Raw genomic sequence first — 18,665 nt, 5'->3', positions numbered from 1 at the left:
GAACACAGCAGAATCAGCATTGAAGGTATACAGAACAGTAAATGTCCATCAACAGCAACTGCTCCAAAAAATATCAGTAAAGTTCATAACATGGTGATGGATAATTAGTATTTAGTATTAGTATTAGTAACGGCCGTATGGTGCAAGAAAGCCTATGGCTTATGCTGCACCAGCCAAAAAAAAAAAAAAAAAAAAATCCGAACAAAACAATGATAAAAACAAAAATTAAATAAATAATAATAATTAATAAATAAATAAAAATAATAAAATGAAATAAAAAATAAATAAAAAGGAAATTAATCCTATCATCCTATGCGCTTCCCTTACCCGAAAGTACTATCCAGATGACCTTTGAATTTCCCCAAACTGTCGGCCTCTACGACCCATGAAGGCAACTTATTCCAGTAATTTATAACTCGCTGGCTAAAATAAAACTTCCTGCAGTCCAATCTAAACATTTCCCCCCGTAACTTGAATTTATGTCCCCTAGTTCTAGCATCATTTATAATCTTGAAAATTTTGTCCTCATTCATTTTACTGATGCCTCTGAGAGCCTTAAACACCTCAATCAAATCTCCTCTAAGGTGTCTAGTTTCCAAACTCTGCAACCCACATATTCGAAGTCTTTCTTCATAAGGACGCCCTTTTGCCGATCTCACCAGGCGAGTTACCCTTCTTTGCACCCTTTCAAGAAGCTCGATGTCTTTCTTTAGGTGCGGTCTCCATACTTGAACACAGTATTCCAAGTGTGGTCTAACATAAGCCTTATATAATGGGATTATCATGTCCCTATCTCTACTTGCAAAAGTTCGATAGATCATCGATAGGATACCATGGGCCTTCCTTGCAACCTGTTTACAATGCTCAGAGAATTTCATGTCTGACCGTATCGTAACACCCAAGTCCCTTTCCTCCAGTACTGGGTTTAGTTGAACTCCACCAAGTGAATAAGTTATTTTGGGATTACTGTTTCCCAGGTGTAATACCTTACACTTTGTTGGATTAAAGCACAGCTGCCATTTTTCTGACCATTCTTGAAGTCTATCTAGGTCTCTCTGAAGAAGCTCAGCTTGACAGTGATCATTAACTACTCTACCAATTTTAACATCATCTGCAAATTTAGACATCACGCCCTCTATCCCTTCATCAATGTCGTTTATGAAAATTAAAAACAACAGTGGTCCTAATACTGATCCTTAGGGAACCCCACTTCTTACATCAACCCAATCTGAGGAATAGCCATTTATCACAACCCTCTGCCTCCTGCCCTGAAGCCATCCTTCTATCCATCTAAGGATTTTCCCAGTGATTCCAACCTGTTCCAGCTTATAAAGCAACTGCTCATGTGGGACTGAGTCAAAAGCTTTGCTGAAATCTAAATAAACAATGTCGAAATTATTCCCTAAATCCAGCTCGTGAGTGACCCTTTCGAAATAGCGAACCAGATTTGTTAAACATGATTTTCCCTTTACAAAACCATGCTGAGTATCCTTGAGAATTTCAATTCGATCCAAATGATCCTGAATTCCACCCTTGATCATTGCCTCCATGATTTTCCCTACTACTGAAGTCAGACTGACAGGTCGATAATTTCCCACTTCACTTTTAGAGCCACCCTTATGTATGGGAGATACATTTGCACTTTTCCAATCCAAGGGAATCTCCCCAGAGTCTAGTGATGCTCGCATAACCAGCCTCAGTGGTTCAATGCACTCGCTTGCCGCCTCTCTCAAGATTATAGGGTATATTCCATCAACTCCAGGAGCCTTACTGGTCTGTAGGCTTGAAAGTTTTTTCATTAAATAATCTTGCGAAATTTCAATATCATTAATTACATATTTTTTAACTTCGCTCCCACAATTTCCCATTGCCACAAAAGGCTTTTCATTTGTAAATATCGATGCAAAATAACTGTTGAGTTCATCTGCAACGGCAGCTGGTGTATTTATTACTATCCCCTTTCCCTTACGTAAAGGTCCGATCTGGTTTGTCCTGCTCTTCTTGGCATTTATATATGTGAAGAATTCTTTATCCCCCCTCTTTGCTCTGTTTGCTAGTGATTTCTCATAAACTGCCTTTGCCTGTCGAACCTTTTCTGTGGCTCTATTACACATCACCTTGTAGCTGCTATAGGCTTCAGTACTTTTTATTGCTCTGTAACTTTTCCATGCCACCTTTTTCTGCTCAAGTAATGTGGCAACTTCACTATTCATCCAACTTGGAACCCTTCTCGTGGAGTATTTTTTTAATGGTATATACGCATTCAAGGCATCTGTGATTAATGTTTTAAAAGCGTACCACAGTTCAATTGTATTCATTCTCTGCGCGATATCTACCCAGTTAATAGAGGCCATGTAGTACCTTAAGGCATCGTAATTTCCTTTTCTGAAATTAAAACCCATTCCTTTGCCTTTTACTTCTGCTACCTCTCTCGTCATCATCCACCGTAGAACTCCATGATCACTTCCTGCTACTGGTTCCTCTACTGTCAGCCCTGTTATGTCATCTGATTCATGTGTGATGATGAGGTCTAGGATATTCTTTTCTCTAGTACTTTCCCTGACATGTTGATACAAATAACAGTCATCTAGTTGATTTAAAAATTTTGTTCCCCATGTCGAGTTTCCTTCCCATTTACTCCAATCAATTAGAGGCAAATTGAAATCACCCATAATAAGGCATTGACGCTTACTTACCCATTCCATTTGCATGTAGAGGCTTTTGTCATAGTCTTCACAATCACCTGGTCTGTAGATTACTCCTACTCGCATTGTACCTTTGTTTCCAACTATCTCACACCATACAGACTCTAAACTAGCATGTGAAACGTCTGAATCCGGGAAAGCTATCGTCGCTCTCAGGCTGCTTCTGATAAGAAGCATTACCCCACCACCCCTTCTATCTACTCTATCCTTCCTAAATACATTATACAAGCCATACTGAAACTCATCATCCCCAATTTCCGGGTAGCACCACGTCTCTGTAAGCCCTATTATGTCCGCGTTACTTGTTTTAACCAGCAGTTCGAATTCGCTCATTTTATTGACGACACTTCTAACGTTACTGTATAAACAATTAAGATTTAATGTTCTTGTATATTTAACAACCCTAACACAATATGTTAAATGTATATTTAACTACCCGCTCACGTGAAACGTCTTTGGCCCCAGAACATCTAGATAATACGTCCAGTTGGGGTAACAGATAAGAACTCTTAAGGTATGTGCAAGAGTTACATTGACCAATATTATCAGATAAACGCGTGTCAGTATTACCCACATCCCCCCTAACTAGCAGTTTCCCTGAGCGTTTAAGGTATCCTCAATAATACTGGCAAAAACTTTTGCACCACCTTTGTTTAAGTGTATCCCGTCTCTACAAAACAAATTCCTTCTACCTACAAGTGTGGGCCATGCTGATAGAAATTTACCCCCTAAAGCCTTGCAGATTCCTTCAAGTCTTGACTTAATCCACAAGGCTCTTAACATATAATCCCTCCTATCGTGTCTGGGCAGAATTGCAGACACATAGACATTATGGCCTAGCTCGCGACATTTCCTCAGCATGGTCCTGTATTTTTCCAACAAATCGTCAGATCGTGTACGTTTAATATCGTTTGTCCCCACATGAATAATAATATTTTCTTTACCCCCTTTAAAATCTGACAGTCTGTTGGTGACATCATCAATAGTTGCTCTAGGCAGACATACCCTGGTTCTGCTCCACCTATCTTTATTACAAAAAATATTCCCCATTTCCCTGACAATGGAGTCTCCTAATAAAACAATGTCCTTTTTAACCAAGGTAGTTTGCACTCGGTTTTTCTGTTTTGAGGCGCTGGAGTTTTGAGTCCCTGACGAGCTCCCAGAAGCATTATTTTCGAGGGCAAGCACTCGTTTTTTAAGGGATTAAAATTGTTCTTTCAGTGCACCAAACTGTAATTTAAGATCGGTGCACTCCTTACATCGATCACAAAGAAAAGAATCCCCAGGTGAGGTAGGATTAGTCACCAGGTCTACCTTGGAAAACATTCCACAGGTTCCACAACGGATTAAATCATGACTCACCCGTAAATCGCCATCTGCTATTTCCGTGTGAGTCACGATACCCTGTGACGTGTTTAAGGCAGATCTCGTAACTACCATTATAAAATTAAATAAATATCAATGAAAGTAACTTTAAAAAATTATATCTATAATATTATTAAAATCAAACAGTTACAGGAAAACCTATAACAAAATAATCCAACAATATCTAAATAAATCAAATATTTAAAAGCACTATCCAAAAGTAAACCACTTAACTGAGGAGCCCTGTCTAAGCGCGTCCGCTCACCTCGAATGCCAACGTACGAATTGGTGAGTAACTGTTAGAGAAACAGCAGCAGTTACAGGCATCTTAATTGAACAGGCTCAAAACATTCTGTCAAAGGAATTAGGTATATCAAAGACTTGCCTGATGGGGCCATCACCTTTTGTACACCCAATCAGATACACCTTTGTTTCAAAACTTTAAAGCAACATCTTGAGCAGATGGGCTGAGAGGTGGCAGCTGAAGTTCAACATTGACAAATCCAGAGTGCTGCATATGGGTAGCAGTAACCCCAGAGTAACATACCAACTGTGTGGTACTACACTCAGGGTAGTGTTGGAACGAGTACACAGAGCTATGAGATTAGTGAGTGGAACAAAGGGTTGCTGTTACCAAGAAAGACATAAGTTCTGCAAATTTCAGAGTCTAGAGACGAGGCACCTGTGAGGTGATCTGATTGAAGTGTATAAGGCCTTGAATGGTTTGAGCAAGCTCAGTGCTGGTAGGATTCTTCCTCTTGTTCATATTCTGCACCTGAGGGGGCATAAATTCAAATCGAGGAAAGGCAGTTGTAGAATAGATATGTGGAAATTTTCTCTTGCTCAGATTATGCACATGAGGGGGCATAAATTCAAATTGAGGAAAGGCAGTTGTAGAAGAGATGTGTGGAAATTTTCCTTTAGCCAGCGGGTGGTTGATTGCTGGAACAAAATTACATCTGTCGTTGTGGAAGTTGATAGCTTAAATAAATTCAAGGAAGAAATCCTGTATAAGCTTGCTTTCTAGCATCATATGCTTCTACTAATGCTAATGACCAGGCTGTCCATATCCATAAACTGATGAAGGGACTAGGAAATCTGACTAAAGCTGTTTTGTTTCACATGTAGAACGTACCTGTCCATACACAGGCGATTGCCATGGCTGCAGTTCAGGCTAGTTATGAATTATTTCCTCATCTACCATACTTATCAGAGTTAGACCGATCTGATTTCCATCTATTCTTGAAACTGAAAACCACCTGGTCTGGAACTATCACCTAATCATCGTTTTGGATGATGAGGTGATAGTGGCTGCACACTTCTGCGGTAAAGTGACTACAGAACTGGGATTATAAATCTGGAGTATTGCTGGAAAAAGTGCATTAAGTTATTAGGAGATTACATTGAAAATAGTGTGAAGTCAATAATAGCTCTTTCTGTATTAGGATAGAAACTTATCAGATAACCCTCATAACAGTATCCAGGTATTCAAACAATTCATTATGTAGCAAGCATGCAATTCATTTGTTTCAATGATAATGTAACAGATTATAATTTGAGAATGGCCAGCCAGCACAGACCACCAAATTTTTGCTACATAAAAAAATGACATTTAAAAAACAAACAAAATTTCATAAAAGGTAATTAATTACTAAAAAAACTGCATAAAAATTAATTAGAAAAAGTTACATAAAATATAATAATTTAAGTAATTTTTTATCTTAGACAAAAATGTTTAATATATTATCTGAGGCTATGGATGATTAGAATATCCAAATTGGATTCATTTATGAATATTAAGATTTACAGGTTCTGAAATCGGGCATAGTTCCATTTATTTTATTGTTTTGAATCTAGTAAATCTCATTTTAAAAATACTGTTTTATGATCCTTTTTCGCCTCTTAGAATATTCTGCTGAAAAATTCACATTCTATTGAGAATAAAAGGTAAATTATATTTCACATTCAGTATTGTGCTGTCCATAGTGATGATGTTATCTTGTTTTTTGTTAGTTGAAATTAAACAATAAAGTCAGTTTGCTAACTTTTCTATGATCAACTGGATGCTGTTTTAAAGGCTATTAATATGTGAGCTATTTTGATGTTGATATTTATTTCATATTAACATCACAATGCTTTCTCTCTTTAATATAAGTCTCTGTGGTGGTAAACTAAAGGCAAAAAAGAGGTTAGGTATTTGGGTTGATAGTACAATATTATTGCATCATTGGCAGTCCCATTCCTGATTGGTTGCCAACAACCAGTAAGCTTCCTCAGCCTAGTATTAGTTCACATTGCCAAGACCACCCAATGTCTTTGCATTAGTTATTAATGCACTGAGAAAATTAATGCACAGTGTATATATGAAGTGCAATAGCATCATTAATACACAGCCATTTCTGAATAAACAGAATATTTATAAGGTAGCATCGTTTTAAGTTATATCTCATATTGTGAATACCTTCACAACGAGTTGCCATGATATTGCATTACTTCGAATAAGTAACACTTCACTAAGGAGAAGACTAATGTTACTTATTCTCAGATAGGTACCACCACCCAGACGGCGCCGTTTCAAGGCTATTTGGCCCTTCTTCGGTGGGTGGGTGGGTAGGTACCCAAGTGATGCAATGATGGCAAAACAGTTATGAGGCATAACTCCACAATATGAGAGATGCCTGATGGTGTATGATGTATTTAGACTAAGATGCATTTAGGGCTAAAGCCTCAAGCAGCGAGCAAATTTAGACCATGTATATATTAATTGCAATAGCATCATTAATGCACAGCCATTTCTGAATAAACAGAATATTTATAAGGTGGCATCATTTTAAGTTATATCTCATATTGTGAATACCTTCACAATGAGTTGCCATGATATTGCACTACTTCGAATCATTAACGCTTATTTGTAACGTTATAAGTAACGTAGTACCTATCTGAGAATAAGTAACATTAGTCTTCTCTTTAGGTGAAGCGTTACTTATTCGAAGTAGTGCAATATCATGACAACCCGTTGTGAAGGTATTCACAATATGAGATATAACTTAAAACAATGCCATCTTATAAATATTCTGTTTATTCAGAAGTGGCTGTGTATTAATGATGCTATTGCACTTAATATATACATAGTCTAAATTTGCAGCTTGAGGCTTTAGCCCTAAATGCATCTTAGTCTAAATACATCATACACCATCAGGCATCTCTCATATTGTGGAGTTATACCTCATAACTGTTTTGCCATCATTGCATCACTTGGGTACCTGCCCACCCACCCACCCACCCACCGAAGAAAGGCCGGATTAAAAGTTCCTCTTCCAGAAAGTCGTCTGACGAGGTTGCGCCGTTTCAAGGTCTTTCTAGATATCGTAAGTTCTAATATTAAGTTTAAGTTTTCTTTGCTGACCCTGCGAAAGTTTCCAGGGTGGGATTAGTGCCTGCGGGCACAACCTTTTTTTTTTTTTTTTTTTTTAAATGAGTTTTTACATACATGAGAGGACCTTGGAATTCACTCTGGATGCAGAGTACGAACCAAGACAAATGATTGAGGGTTTAGCGAAATGCGTAAACTTATCCAGATTGCAGGGGCTTACCCTCCTGCCCTTGAGGAAATACCAGGTAGTCTGTGAAGACTGTGCGACAAGAGATACATTGCTGAGGGGTTTCCCATTTGAAAACCAAGTGATACACCCTCACTAGGTGGGTAGCATTAGGAAATATATCGCATAGAGTGGTATCCAGTCGAAATGCCGAACATATATTTAAAAACCTCGTTAGAAGCCTATGGCAGTCTCAAAAATAGAAATGCATGCATGGGAAGGCTTTCCAGAGTTGTATACGGGGAAAGTTATGGTGCAAATGGAAATGAGAAAGCCGGTTCCAAACATTATCTATGTTATGTGGAATCGACTACTTCTGAACTATAGAGGGGTAGAAAAGAAATGCTTGAAATGCGGCAGCTTGGATCATTTAGGCGCAAATTGCATGAAAGGGCGTTGCTATAATTCCAGAGAAATGGAGCACATTAGCAGCGACTGCCCCAAAGCATGCAATAAATGTGGAGAGACGAGTCACAAAGTGGGCAGTTGCCCTGTTAGATCATATGCAGAGGCCATCAGAGGAGGGGAAGAAAAAGACGGTGAAGAGAATTTGAATAAGGGAAATATGGTCATTTTAAGGCCACAGGGAGCCACAAAAAAATTATCATCAGCAGAACCAGCGAATTTAATCACAGGAACAGTGGAGGGCAAGCGGGTTACACATATAAGACAAGATACCCCCATATTAATGGAAACAGAGGAAATAACAAGAGGTGAGAAGAGGGGGGGAAACAAAAATGAAGGAAGTCTGGGGGGGGAAGGAAAAAGAAAGAGACAAATTGTAAAAAAGGGAAAGGACATAATACAAGACTTGAATGAGTTAAGTTCAGACGATTCTGAAACAGAAGAGGCATTAGGCATGGGAAGCGACAAACTACTGGGTGGAGCATTTAAAGAAACATGTGCCAGCAGGAGCGGAAACATTAACTGTCAAATTAGCAGAATGGGAGCAGCAGCTAGGGAAGCCTAGAATAGTGTTAAAGCACAATCAGGAAGGCAAAGTAGGTAACATTCAATTCATGTGGAGAGACATATTTTTTGGAAATTTGGTGGGACAGACTCTACTGGGAATAGTTCAGCAGCTAAACAATTCCCGAATTTCATGGTTACTAGGACATGAACAAGAGTTAGGCAGAACCTTGTATGCTTTAAGCATATCTCTGACACAATAGATAAAATTTCTAACGTAAAGCGAATTGTATATACATGGTAATCATCGGTACTTGGAATATACGGGGCTTTGGTCAAGGGCAGGCTCAACATCATACATGGAGAAGCATGCTATTACTAGGTGTAAAGATTTTATTCATTCAAGAAAGCCACTTTTTTAATAGTGTGCAAGTGCGAAATTTCCAGAACAGATACAAGTGTTTAAGTTTCTGGTGTTTTGGCTCAAGGAATGTCAAGGGGGTAGGCATCATAGTCCTACCACCAATTATAGGAAAATTCTGCAATCTCCAAAGGGACATAGAAGGTAGAATAATTTGCATTGACTGAAAACTGGGGTTGCACACAATAAGACTAGTGAATGTATATGCACCAAACACCGCTCCAGAACGGAAGCGGATATTCAGTAGCCTACATCTTTTTATGTTGGGGGCCCGATTGATCATACTAGGAGGAGACTGGAATTGCATGTTAGACCCAGTAAAAGACAAGACAGGTACGGGGGATCCAACAAGAGGCACAGGGAGCTCCTTGGAGCTAAATAGTCTGTGCTTAAAACACGACCTGATAGATATATGGAGGTGTGTGTGTGTGTGTGTGTGTTGTTTGGTTTTTAGGAGCATTAGCAACTAAGGCCATATTGCTCCAGGATATGCGGTGGTCATTCTCTGACCTTTCCGCATCCTCCATATTTGGTGGTGACGGGCTCAAACCCCGGTCTAATCAAGAAGTGTGTGCTATGCACTGCTGCTCCTTCCCACCTGGCTATGGAGTCGCCATATATGGAGGAAGAAATATCCCACAAGTCATGGAGCTACCTGGTCTAGGGGAACGTTAGGGACCCGCATTGACAGGTTCTATGTCCCAAGCAAAATAGCAGACAAAATAAATCGGGTAAGGCATATTAACATTTCAGGACCTCGTGCAATAACAGATCACAAATTAGTTATAATGGACTTTCCATTAAGCTTAACTGTAGAGCAGGGGAAGGGCACCTGGAGGTTAAAATTGGTGCTCTTGCAAGGTGACCCGCAGGATATTAAAAGTCTAACGCAGCTTTTGAGAAATCCCAATCACTGGACAGAAGGGAGCTGAGTGCACTACAAAAATGCAATAAAAACAGCTTTTCAAAAATTAACAAGGGAAAAGTACCTGGAAAGCAGGAGAGAGCTAAGGCATCTCTATGAAGTTCGGAGACTCCTAAAGTCTTGTCAGGATGATGTGGGAGAAAGAGAAATACAAAAAGAAATCCTGTTGCTATTAGAGAGGCAGGCAGAAAACGAAGCCATCCAGATGTGCATATGTTATAGAAAAGCTGATAAGTCATCTGCCTTCTTCTACAAGCAATTTAACAGATCACACAGAGACAGCAGTTTAATCCATCAAATACAGGAAGGCCCACACCAATATCAGAACACCAGTGACATTGTTAAGTGTTTTGCAAATATGTATAAGCAAAAGTTCACAGCATTTAGAGGACCAGCTTTACTAGAAAGCTGGGAAATACCTGGGTTTTTGGCAATTCATAGAAAAAGACACGATCAACCTATCCTGTTAAGCGAACTATTATTAGCATTGAAAGAAATGAAAAGAGGTAAAACATCAGGTCCAGATGGGCTAACAGTGGAGTTTTATAAAAAGTACTGGAAGGAAATTGGGTCAGTTTTGGCCACCATCTTCTCCAGATTTTTCTCGGAAGGGGTAGTACCGGAAGAATTTATAGAAGCCCAAACCATATTTCTTAAAAAACAGGGTAAAATGGGGAAAGAAGTGGATGAGCGGAGGCCAGTATCACTGCTTAATACAGATTATAAGCTGTATGCCAAAGTACTAAACGCCCAACTCAAAAAGCACTTGGGCCACATTATAGGTCCCAATCAAACATATGCAATCCCAACAAGATCTATGATGGCAAATCTATCATTTCTAAAAGATTTGCAAGCATACTGCAAGCAGAAACAATACAGCATAGTGGTGGCGGTACTTGATTTGGCAAAGGCCTTCGATAAACTCTCCCATGAGGACCTAAGGAATTTGATGTATACAGTCCAAATGGGGTCTTTGCTTAGAACAGCTATCATAAGTCTGTACAAAGGGGCACAAACTACTCTCTTGATTAATGGCTACCGCTCAGAGAAAATAAAACAGGAACGGGGGGGTTAGACAGGGGTGCCCATAAGCCCTGCACTATTTTCATTGGCATTGGAACCCATATTGAGGAAATTAACCATTTCTAAAAACATCAGGGGGGGGTTCATCTTCCTGGCCTGCACTCTGATTGCAAATACGTAGCATGTGTGGATGATGTGATCCTAACCCTAGCGGATAGCAGTTCCTTACAAAGAGTGCTGGATACTTTCTGTCATTTTAGCCTATCAAGTGGTCTGTATCTAAACAAAAGCAAGACCAAATGCCAACGGTGGGGAATTGAGGCTCCAGTACAATTGCCAGGGGGCCTCACAGTCTTGACAGCACCTATAACCATCCTGGGGGTATCTTTTGCAAAATGTCCGGGAGCATCATCCTGGCAATTACTAGACTCTTGGGAGGACGCGTTGTCAGAGTGGAATCTGGGGATGCTATCTTTCTCCGGAAGAGTGTGCATTATGTGGACAATTCTGGTACCGATCCTGATGAACATTGTGCCATTTACGTCATTCAATTACTGCACACAGAGAAAGTTAACCTGAAGACTTTAAGTTTTTCTGGAACAAACAAGAAGTAATGCAGCAGAGGCTACACAGCAGGAAGTGTGAGGGGGGCTATGCAGTACCACGGTTAAAGTGGTTGAGGTGGGCATATGTGCTAAAACACACTCAGACTGCTCTATGGGGAGCCCATGTAGTGGCTGCCTTAGTAAAGTATAATATGGGGAGGTTCACTGAATTGCTAGGAAAGGAACATACTGGTCCAAAAGTAGAGATAATAACACCTTTTTACAAATTAGTAATCAAGCATTTACAAGAATTATCTGCAGGGGGCTTGTTTCCCATATACATGGGAAACAAGCTCAAGATTTCAGAAATTTATTGGAAGTTATCTGATATTAATGTACCAGCAGTACCGGTGCCACGAAGCTGGCTGAGACTGGACACCACATAGGTGTTGAGTCACGAAGAGACCTGGCATGGAGAATAATACACGGACACCTGCCAGTGGAGAAAAATAAAGCCAAATTCTGGGGGCATATGAATGTTGAGTGTCTATATTGTAAGGCGTGTGAAACACGCATTTTTCTCTTGTCCGGTTACTCAACGCATCTGGATTAGTGTGCATAAAACAATGAGAATACCGCACTTGACTAGGGAACAATACTATTTCTACAGTTTCCAGCCCCAATTTCCAGAGCAACGAGCATCCTGATATACCTCCTAAATGAAGGTAAATATCAAGCTTGGAAAATCAGGAAAAGAAAAGAAGGTGGCTCTGCAGCGGAGGTGTCAAAATGCGCCCTTCGAATGATGCATGCTGCAATAAGAAGATTCTTGGTACTAGAGTTACTGCAGCTCGGAAGGCAAAGATTTTTACAGTTATGGTGTTTCCCCACACCTCTATGTCGACTAATAGATAATAACATATACAGGGTGATTCACTACCAGTGCGATAAACTTGCAGGAGGTGTAGGGGCCACAAAGACGAATTGGAATCACATAGCATTGCAGTGTCCGAAATGCTTTCGTCATGCGGTAGAGGATGTTGAACGGGAGGTCAGGTGAACAGCGATCCCGCTGGAAGTCAGCATTTGCAAACCGTTTCTGTTGAAGAAACCAAGTAGCAAAAGTCGTTTGGAGTGGATAATCCGCAGGCTCCAATGATTGGACGCGTTGCAGATGGTATGAACTCATTTGGTTTGTTGACAGTATCCTCCATACAGTTAATTGGGAAATACTCAATCGTTGGCCTATCACTCGAGTCCTCGTACTCGGATTGCCTTCTGCAAGACGTTGGACATTCTCCTCATTGTCTGGCGTCCTCGTCGTTCGCTGTTGATTCATGGTACCTCTCGTGAAACAACCAGTCTCACGTAACCTTCTGTGCACACTTGCGAAAATCGTATGATGAGGAGCACGCCTGTGCGGGAAACGTTCCTGGTACAAGCGCAGAGCGGCGCACCCATTACAGTCCGCAGCTCCATACGCGAGGTGCATGTCGGCCAGTTCAACATTTGAACACTCGTCCATCCTACTGCCTCGGGAACCGGTTCGCAAATGCTGACTTCCAGCAGGATCGCTGTTCACACGACCTCCCGTTCAACGTCCTCTACTGCATGACGAAGGCATTTCGGACCCTGCAATGCTATGTGATTCCGATTTGTCTTTGTGCCCCCTGCACCTCCTGTAAGTTTTTTGCACTGGTAGTGAATCACCCTGTATGTGCAGCTTAGATGGTAATGATCAGTCTAGGCTAGGGGTGTTACATACGAACCAAATTAGCTTAGTTATTAGTGGATAGGGACCAAGTCAATTAATTGAACTTATTATTATTTTTTAATTTATATGTTTATTTCATTATAAAAAGGTGTACAGTATCTTTTTAATTTTGTGGTGATCTATAATTGATGTTTACTTAGTATCTCTATATAAAGAATAAAATTATATACTGTATACAGGGTATCTCAAAAATATTGGTACAAACGTTTAGGGGAGGTAGGTAACATCTAAAGGAGTGTGAATCGCATAGGAACCCATAACCGGAAACGTCACCGTAAGTCAGTAGATGCTGCTGTTCATCAATTCGTGAGAGGGAAAATTTCTGGTTTTCTCATTCAAGCAGTAGTCGCTGCACGAAGAGCATGCATCAATATACGAACTGTGAGCTGGCAGACATGCACCTAGTGTATGGATTAGCAGAGGGCCTACATGGTGTGCACCCCCCATACGGCACAACATCGCTTTGCAATAAATGTGTGGGCAGGTATGGTTGGTGATTGCTTAGTCGGCCCATACCTGTTACCATTCCGAGAGAACTCCGCTAAATATTGGACCTTTCTTGAACAAGTTCTACCTGGGTTACTTGACGATGTTCCAGCAAATGTGAGATGCAACATTTGGTTTCAACATGAAGGGGTGCCTACCCATTATGGAAGGTGTGTTCGTGACCATTTGAACATGCATTTTGGACGTTGATGGATTGGCCGTGGTGGACCCGTTGCCGGGCCCCATGCTCACCTGATTTATTGAGCCTTGATTTCTTTCTGTGGGGGGGGGCCTCAAATCTATCGTGTACGAATTGCCTGTGGAGATGGAAATGGATCTCATGGCGAGACTCGTCTGCGCTGCTGCTACTGTCAAAGAAACTCCAGGTGTGTTCGACCGTGTCCACCAATCCATGCTGCGTTGGTGTCACGCATGCATCACGTCCCATGGTGGAACCTTCGAGCATCTGTTGTAACATCATGAAATGCATCCATCTCGTACTCTATTGTTAATATTATGTCAAATAAATGTTTGCCACTAATTACTGTCTTGTGTCATTTCTGCTTGTTGTGCCTCTGCTACTACTTTCCCGTAACATTTCAGGTTATGGGTTCCTATGCGATTCACATTCCTTTAGATGTTACCTACCTCCCCTAAACATTTGTACCAATATTTTTGAGACACCCTGTATATAATTTGTATTATGAAATGTAATTTTTATAATTATATCATTGTAATAAATATCATATAACATATGTTGTTGTTATTTGGTTTTTAGGAGCATTAGCAATTAAAAATAGGCCATATTGCTCCCATGATATGCAGTGGTCATTCCCTGACCTTTCTGCATCCTCCGTATTTGGTGGTCATGGGCTCGAACCCTGGTCTAAACAAGAAGCATGTGCTACGCACTGCTGCTCCTGCCCACCTGGCTACGGAGGTGCCCATATAACACACGCACACGCGTGGATATATACACAGAGAGAATCAGATCTAATAGGCAGTAAATTACTTAGGGGTGCCGTTATTAAAAAAAAAGGTTGAAAACCACTGCTCTAGCGGATCTAATCATATACTATTTTGGCCTCTTATGCTAATACTAAATGCAGAGCACATGCAATCTCGTTATTTAATTGGCGCACTGTGTGTATAGTATAACATTTATATGTAAGATACCACATCCGCTGAAATTTATTTCATTATTCTATTGTTGATTGCAATAAAGATTATTATAGTTTATGGAGCTTAGAAATAAGTATAAAACAGATTTTCTCAATTTTTTTCCTCTTGTTTTCATAATTATCTATGCACTTTATAACTATAATTTGAATATAATGCATCATCTCTGTCATCTCTGGGAACAAACCGTAGCCTAGTGGTCAGGCGCGCGGGTGCATAAGTACACGTGCTTTGAATGACCGGGGTTCAAGCCCGTGACTGCTGAATATGGTGTTGTGTCTTGTATTTTGTGTATCTTGTAAACTCCTCTAACCGTTTGGTCGTCCCGGAGTATAAACAGAAAATTTATTTAATTTATTTATAATGAATATTTTTCTGATATGGTCTTGCATTGGATGTGAAGTCACTATAACAACAGCTGATTTGAGATATTATGCAGATTTATAACCCAAAAGAAAGTATATTCAAGTTGCCACCATGATGACACTGAACGTTTATTATTAAATTTTCATGGTGTTACCTGCTAAAATTTGTGGTCTCAGTTTATGTGCAATTTTAGCAATTTAGGCAGTAGAAGTATTTATTTATCAAAAAGACTCAAGGTGCATGTATATTTGGTATTTTAACATTCCATTTTGTTAAAATGCCATTTGAACAAATTTCACTATATCAAAAATATTTAAAGGTCTTGAATAACCTCACTTACTACTTTGTTAAATTTTGTTTGAACAAGGTAGAATTTATCCAGTGACATTAAAAAACATGGCGTTATGGATTGCCAGACCACTATCTATTGTAAGGGAAGTGTAAATGTCTCTCCAATTTACAGAGTTGGTTCCCAAGGTAAAATCTGTAATTATAGACCCATTAATTTAACTTTTGTGGTTGGGAAAATTCTAGAATCCATCACTAAGTATATACAGCAGACTCTCGATTTACCAGGAAGCGGATTAAGCGGGACACTTCAAGATTCCAAATAAAAAAATAAAAAAATTCAACCTGTTTATTATTTTGCAATCCCCGCTGTCTTCACAACTGCCGCTCAAAAAAAAAGAGACCAAATGTTTAGTTTGTTTTAGTGCGTTGCGTCGATTGTTGTGTTCCATCACACCACAAAAGGACAAATTTTGTTTCGTCATTTATGTCAGGGATGTCGGAATTTTTTTTTTATAGTAACTTTTTTATTTTTTGTTTAGAAATCACAAAAATGATGTGCAAACGCGAGAGTTGTGCGTTCATTTAAACAAAAACTTGAAATTATTCAAAAGTTTGAAAATGGTGCATTCGTTAAATCTCTAAAGAACCATTATAAAGTTGATGACCAAACCATACGCAACATTGTAAAAAATAAACAGAAGAATCGTATTGGACACGCGAGTAGTGCGTGATAAGTTTTTTGTTTTTTATCTATCGCCATACTCTTTTTGCATAGGTTGCTGAGCATTTTTCAATACAGTAAGTCCCCAACTTACGTAGCTTCGGACTTACATTACATTATTTATATATTTTTTTATATGACTGAAGATTTCTACGAAGGAGAGACACAATTTCACCACGATAACGTAAAAACTCACAGAATTCCAGCTATCCGTATTATCGCAAATGCAATAAGATAGAGTTTACTACCCGTTTATAATAAATTGCATTAACAGAAAAGCCCAATAACCCAGAAAGTGCAAATTGTTTTTATTGTGTTATGGCGGTGATCTCCAGAAATGTGCTTTAGTAAAATGTGAGCTCGTGTGAGGTGATAATAGTGAACTTTCACATTAACCCTGTTAAGTTCTTTTCAGAAAATTTAATTTTGACTGTTATCATGGTGCTGTCTAAGAGAAGAAGTGGCAGCAGTACTAGTAAATCTATCAAGAAAAGGAAAGTGATCGAGTTGGATGAGAAAATTAAAATAATAAGGATGTATGAAAATGGCCAAACATTAACAAGTATTGTGTAGAATTCAGATTTGTCAGTAGCAACAGTGAACACAAAAAAGGAGAAAGACAGAATACGAGAAGCGGTCGGCACCAATGAAAGTCAACTATAATAATAACCAAGGCTACGAAATACAAATCAGTTTTTACAGTTCAGTAACATGCATTTTTTCTTCCTTTTATGTTTTCTTTTCTTATGTGCCACTCCGGCTACTTCACCTCTGTTCCTAGATAAAGTTTTTAATTGAACTAATTAAAAATATATAACGATTTTTCTTCATGCTTCTGAAGATATTATGTGGTTTTTGTAATTTTGGCATATCAAGTAGCAATATTTTATTAGTCATTCTCGACTTACGTAAGAAGTCCTGGAACGTATGTTGGGGGACTTGCTGTATTTTTGGATTAACCAGGAAATCGATTATCCTGGAATATTTTTTTACCATCTATCCTGGAAAATCAAGAGTCTACTGTATTGCATTTGTAAAATTATCTAAGAAATATAGCAGAGGCTAAAAGGAAATCATGTTTGCAAAATGTAATGAGAAATTTTGAAGACTGGATGCAAAGAATAATTTTGATAAAGCTTATTTAGATAAGGCTTTTGATACAGTCCTGTATCAGTGTCTTTTTTATAAATTGAGATGGTGGGAGATTTATTCTGCCTTTAATTCTACTGCTGGATGATGTGATAGAATAAGAAGGTGGTTGGTCATAAATATTTATTGCTCTGAGAGAACTGGGTCATGACTGGACCATTTTAAAAAGAAAGTGGTCCTGTTGAAAAGGTGTAAAGAGTAACAAAGTTGGTTATTGTCATAAAATAGTATTCCCACAAAGTGAAGTGCTTCAGTTTTGTGAGTATAGTATTACATACTGTACTAATAATCATAAATTAAAATATGCAGTAAGATGTATATGAAAGTACAAAATGTCTTCATTGACTATGTTTTTAAGTTAACAGAAACACTTATTATTGTTTACTATGATTTACATTATTGTTTGCTGTTGCTTACATTTAATTATTGTTATTATTGTTTACTGTGATTTACATTTAAATTCTAATCTTGTGTAGACCACTAGAAGAGCTGCAGATACTCTGGAAAAAAGATGGCCATGACCTGCCTTCTACAGGATTGACTCACTTTTTAGCACCATGGAATCGCAGTCTTACTTTAGTCAATATAGGTCCATCTCATGAAGGAGTTTATGAGTGCGAAGTGAATCTTCGTGGAACAAACATCCTTGCAACTAAAGCTACTGCCACTGTTACAGTAAATGGTAAGTACTGGTATATTAAATAATTTATCCCAAGTAATTTTTGATTCTGAAGTGTTTTATTTCTGAGTTAGATATCTTCAAACCTTGTTTGAATTTTCCTTAATTGTTTTATCTTATTTCATATATAAACAAAATTACATTGGAGATTTTTAAGTGGTCTCAAAGTTATTTTTTTTGGTTGATATAATAGAATATACGATATCTTATTCTATTAAGTAAAAGCAATTTATATATGTTGTCAAATGCAAAAGCATCATTCAGTTCTTATACTCACAGTATAGCAAACAATACATAGTGTAAGCTAACTCTAATAGATGACAAAAAATTTGCAAAGATTATTTGAATTTTGCTGTTGAGAAGGTTGAGGGATGGCTACTCTGTCTCATTGTTCTGACAATAATTTCTTCATTGAATAGATGGAAACATTTGTTCCAAGTTGGTCAGAGTTGATATTTGCTATTCTTTTGATGACTTGGTCATCAACAGAAAAGCAACTAACAACATGTTGTCTTGTGGGCCTGCCTG

At 38.8% G+C, this 18,665-nt stretch overlaps 1 protein-coding gene across 1 annotated transcript in view; it reads left to right on the top strand.

The window, feature by feature from the left end:
* sdk (sidekick cell adhesion molecule) overlaps positions 1-18,665 on the top strand; it is a 341,294-nt gene that overhangs the window by 49,755 nt on the left and 272,874 nt on the right. The window contains exon 5 of the mRNA XM_090386436.1: positions 17,935-18,140. Coding sequence (XP_090242562.1) covers positions 17,935-18,140 — 206 coding nt within the window. The remainder of the gene's footprint in view (positions 1-17,934; positions 18,141-18,665) is intronic.

Source organism: Mastigoproctus giganteus, chromosome 12, assembly GCF_048544385.1.
Source record: "Mastigoproctus giganteus isolate SK-2022 chromosome 12, ASM4854438v1, whole genome shotgun sequence".
Classification (NCBI taxonomy): domain Eukaryota; kingdom Metazoa; phylum Arthropoda; class Arachnida; order Uropygi; family Thelyphonidae; genus Mastigoproctus; species Mastigoproctus giganteus.
The sequence above is the reverse complement of the archived record's forward strand: the minus strand, read 5'-3'. Positions and strand labels throughout refer to the sequence as shown.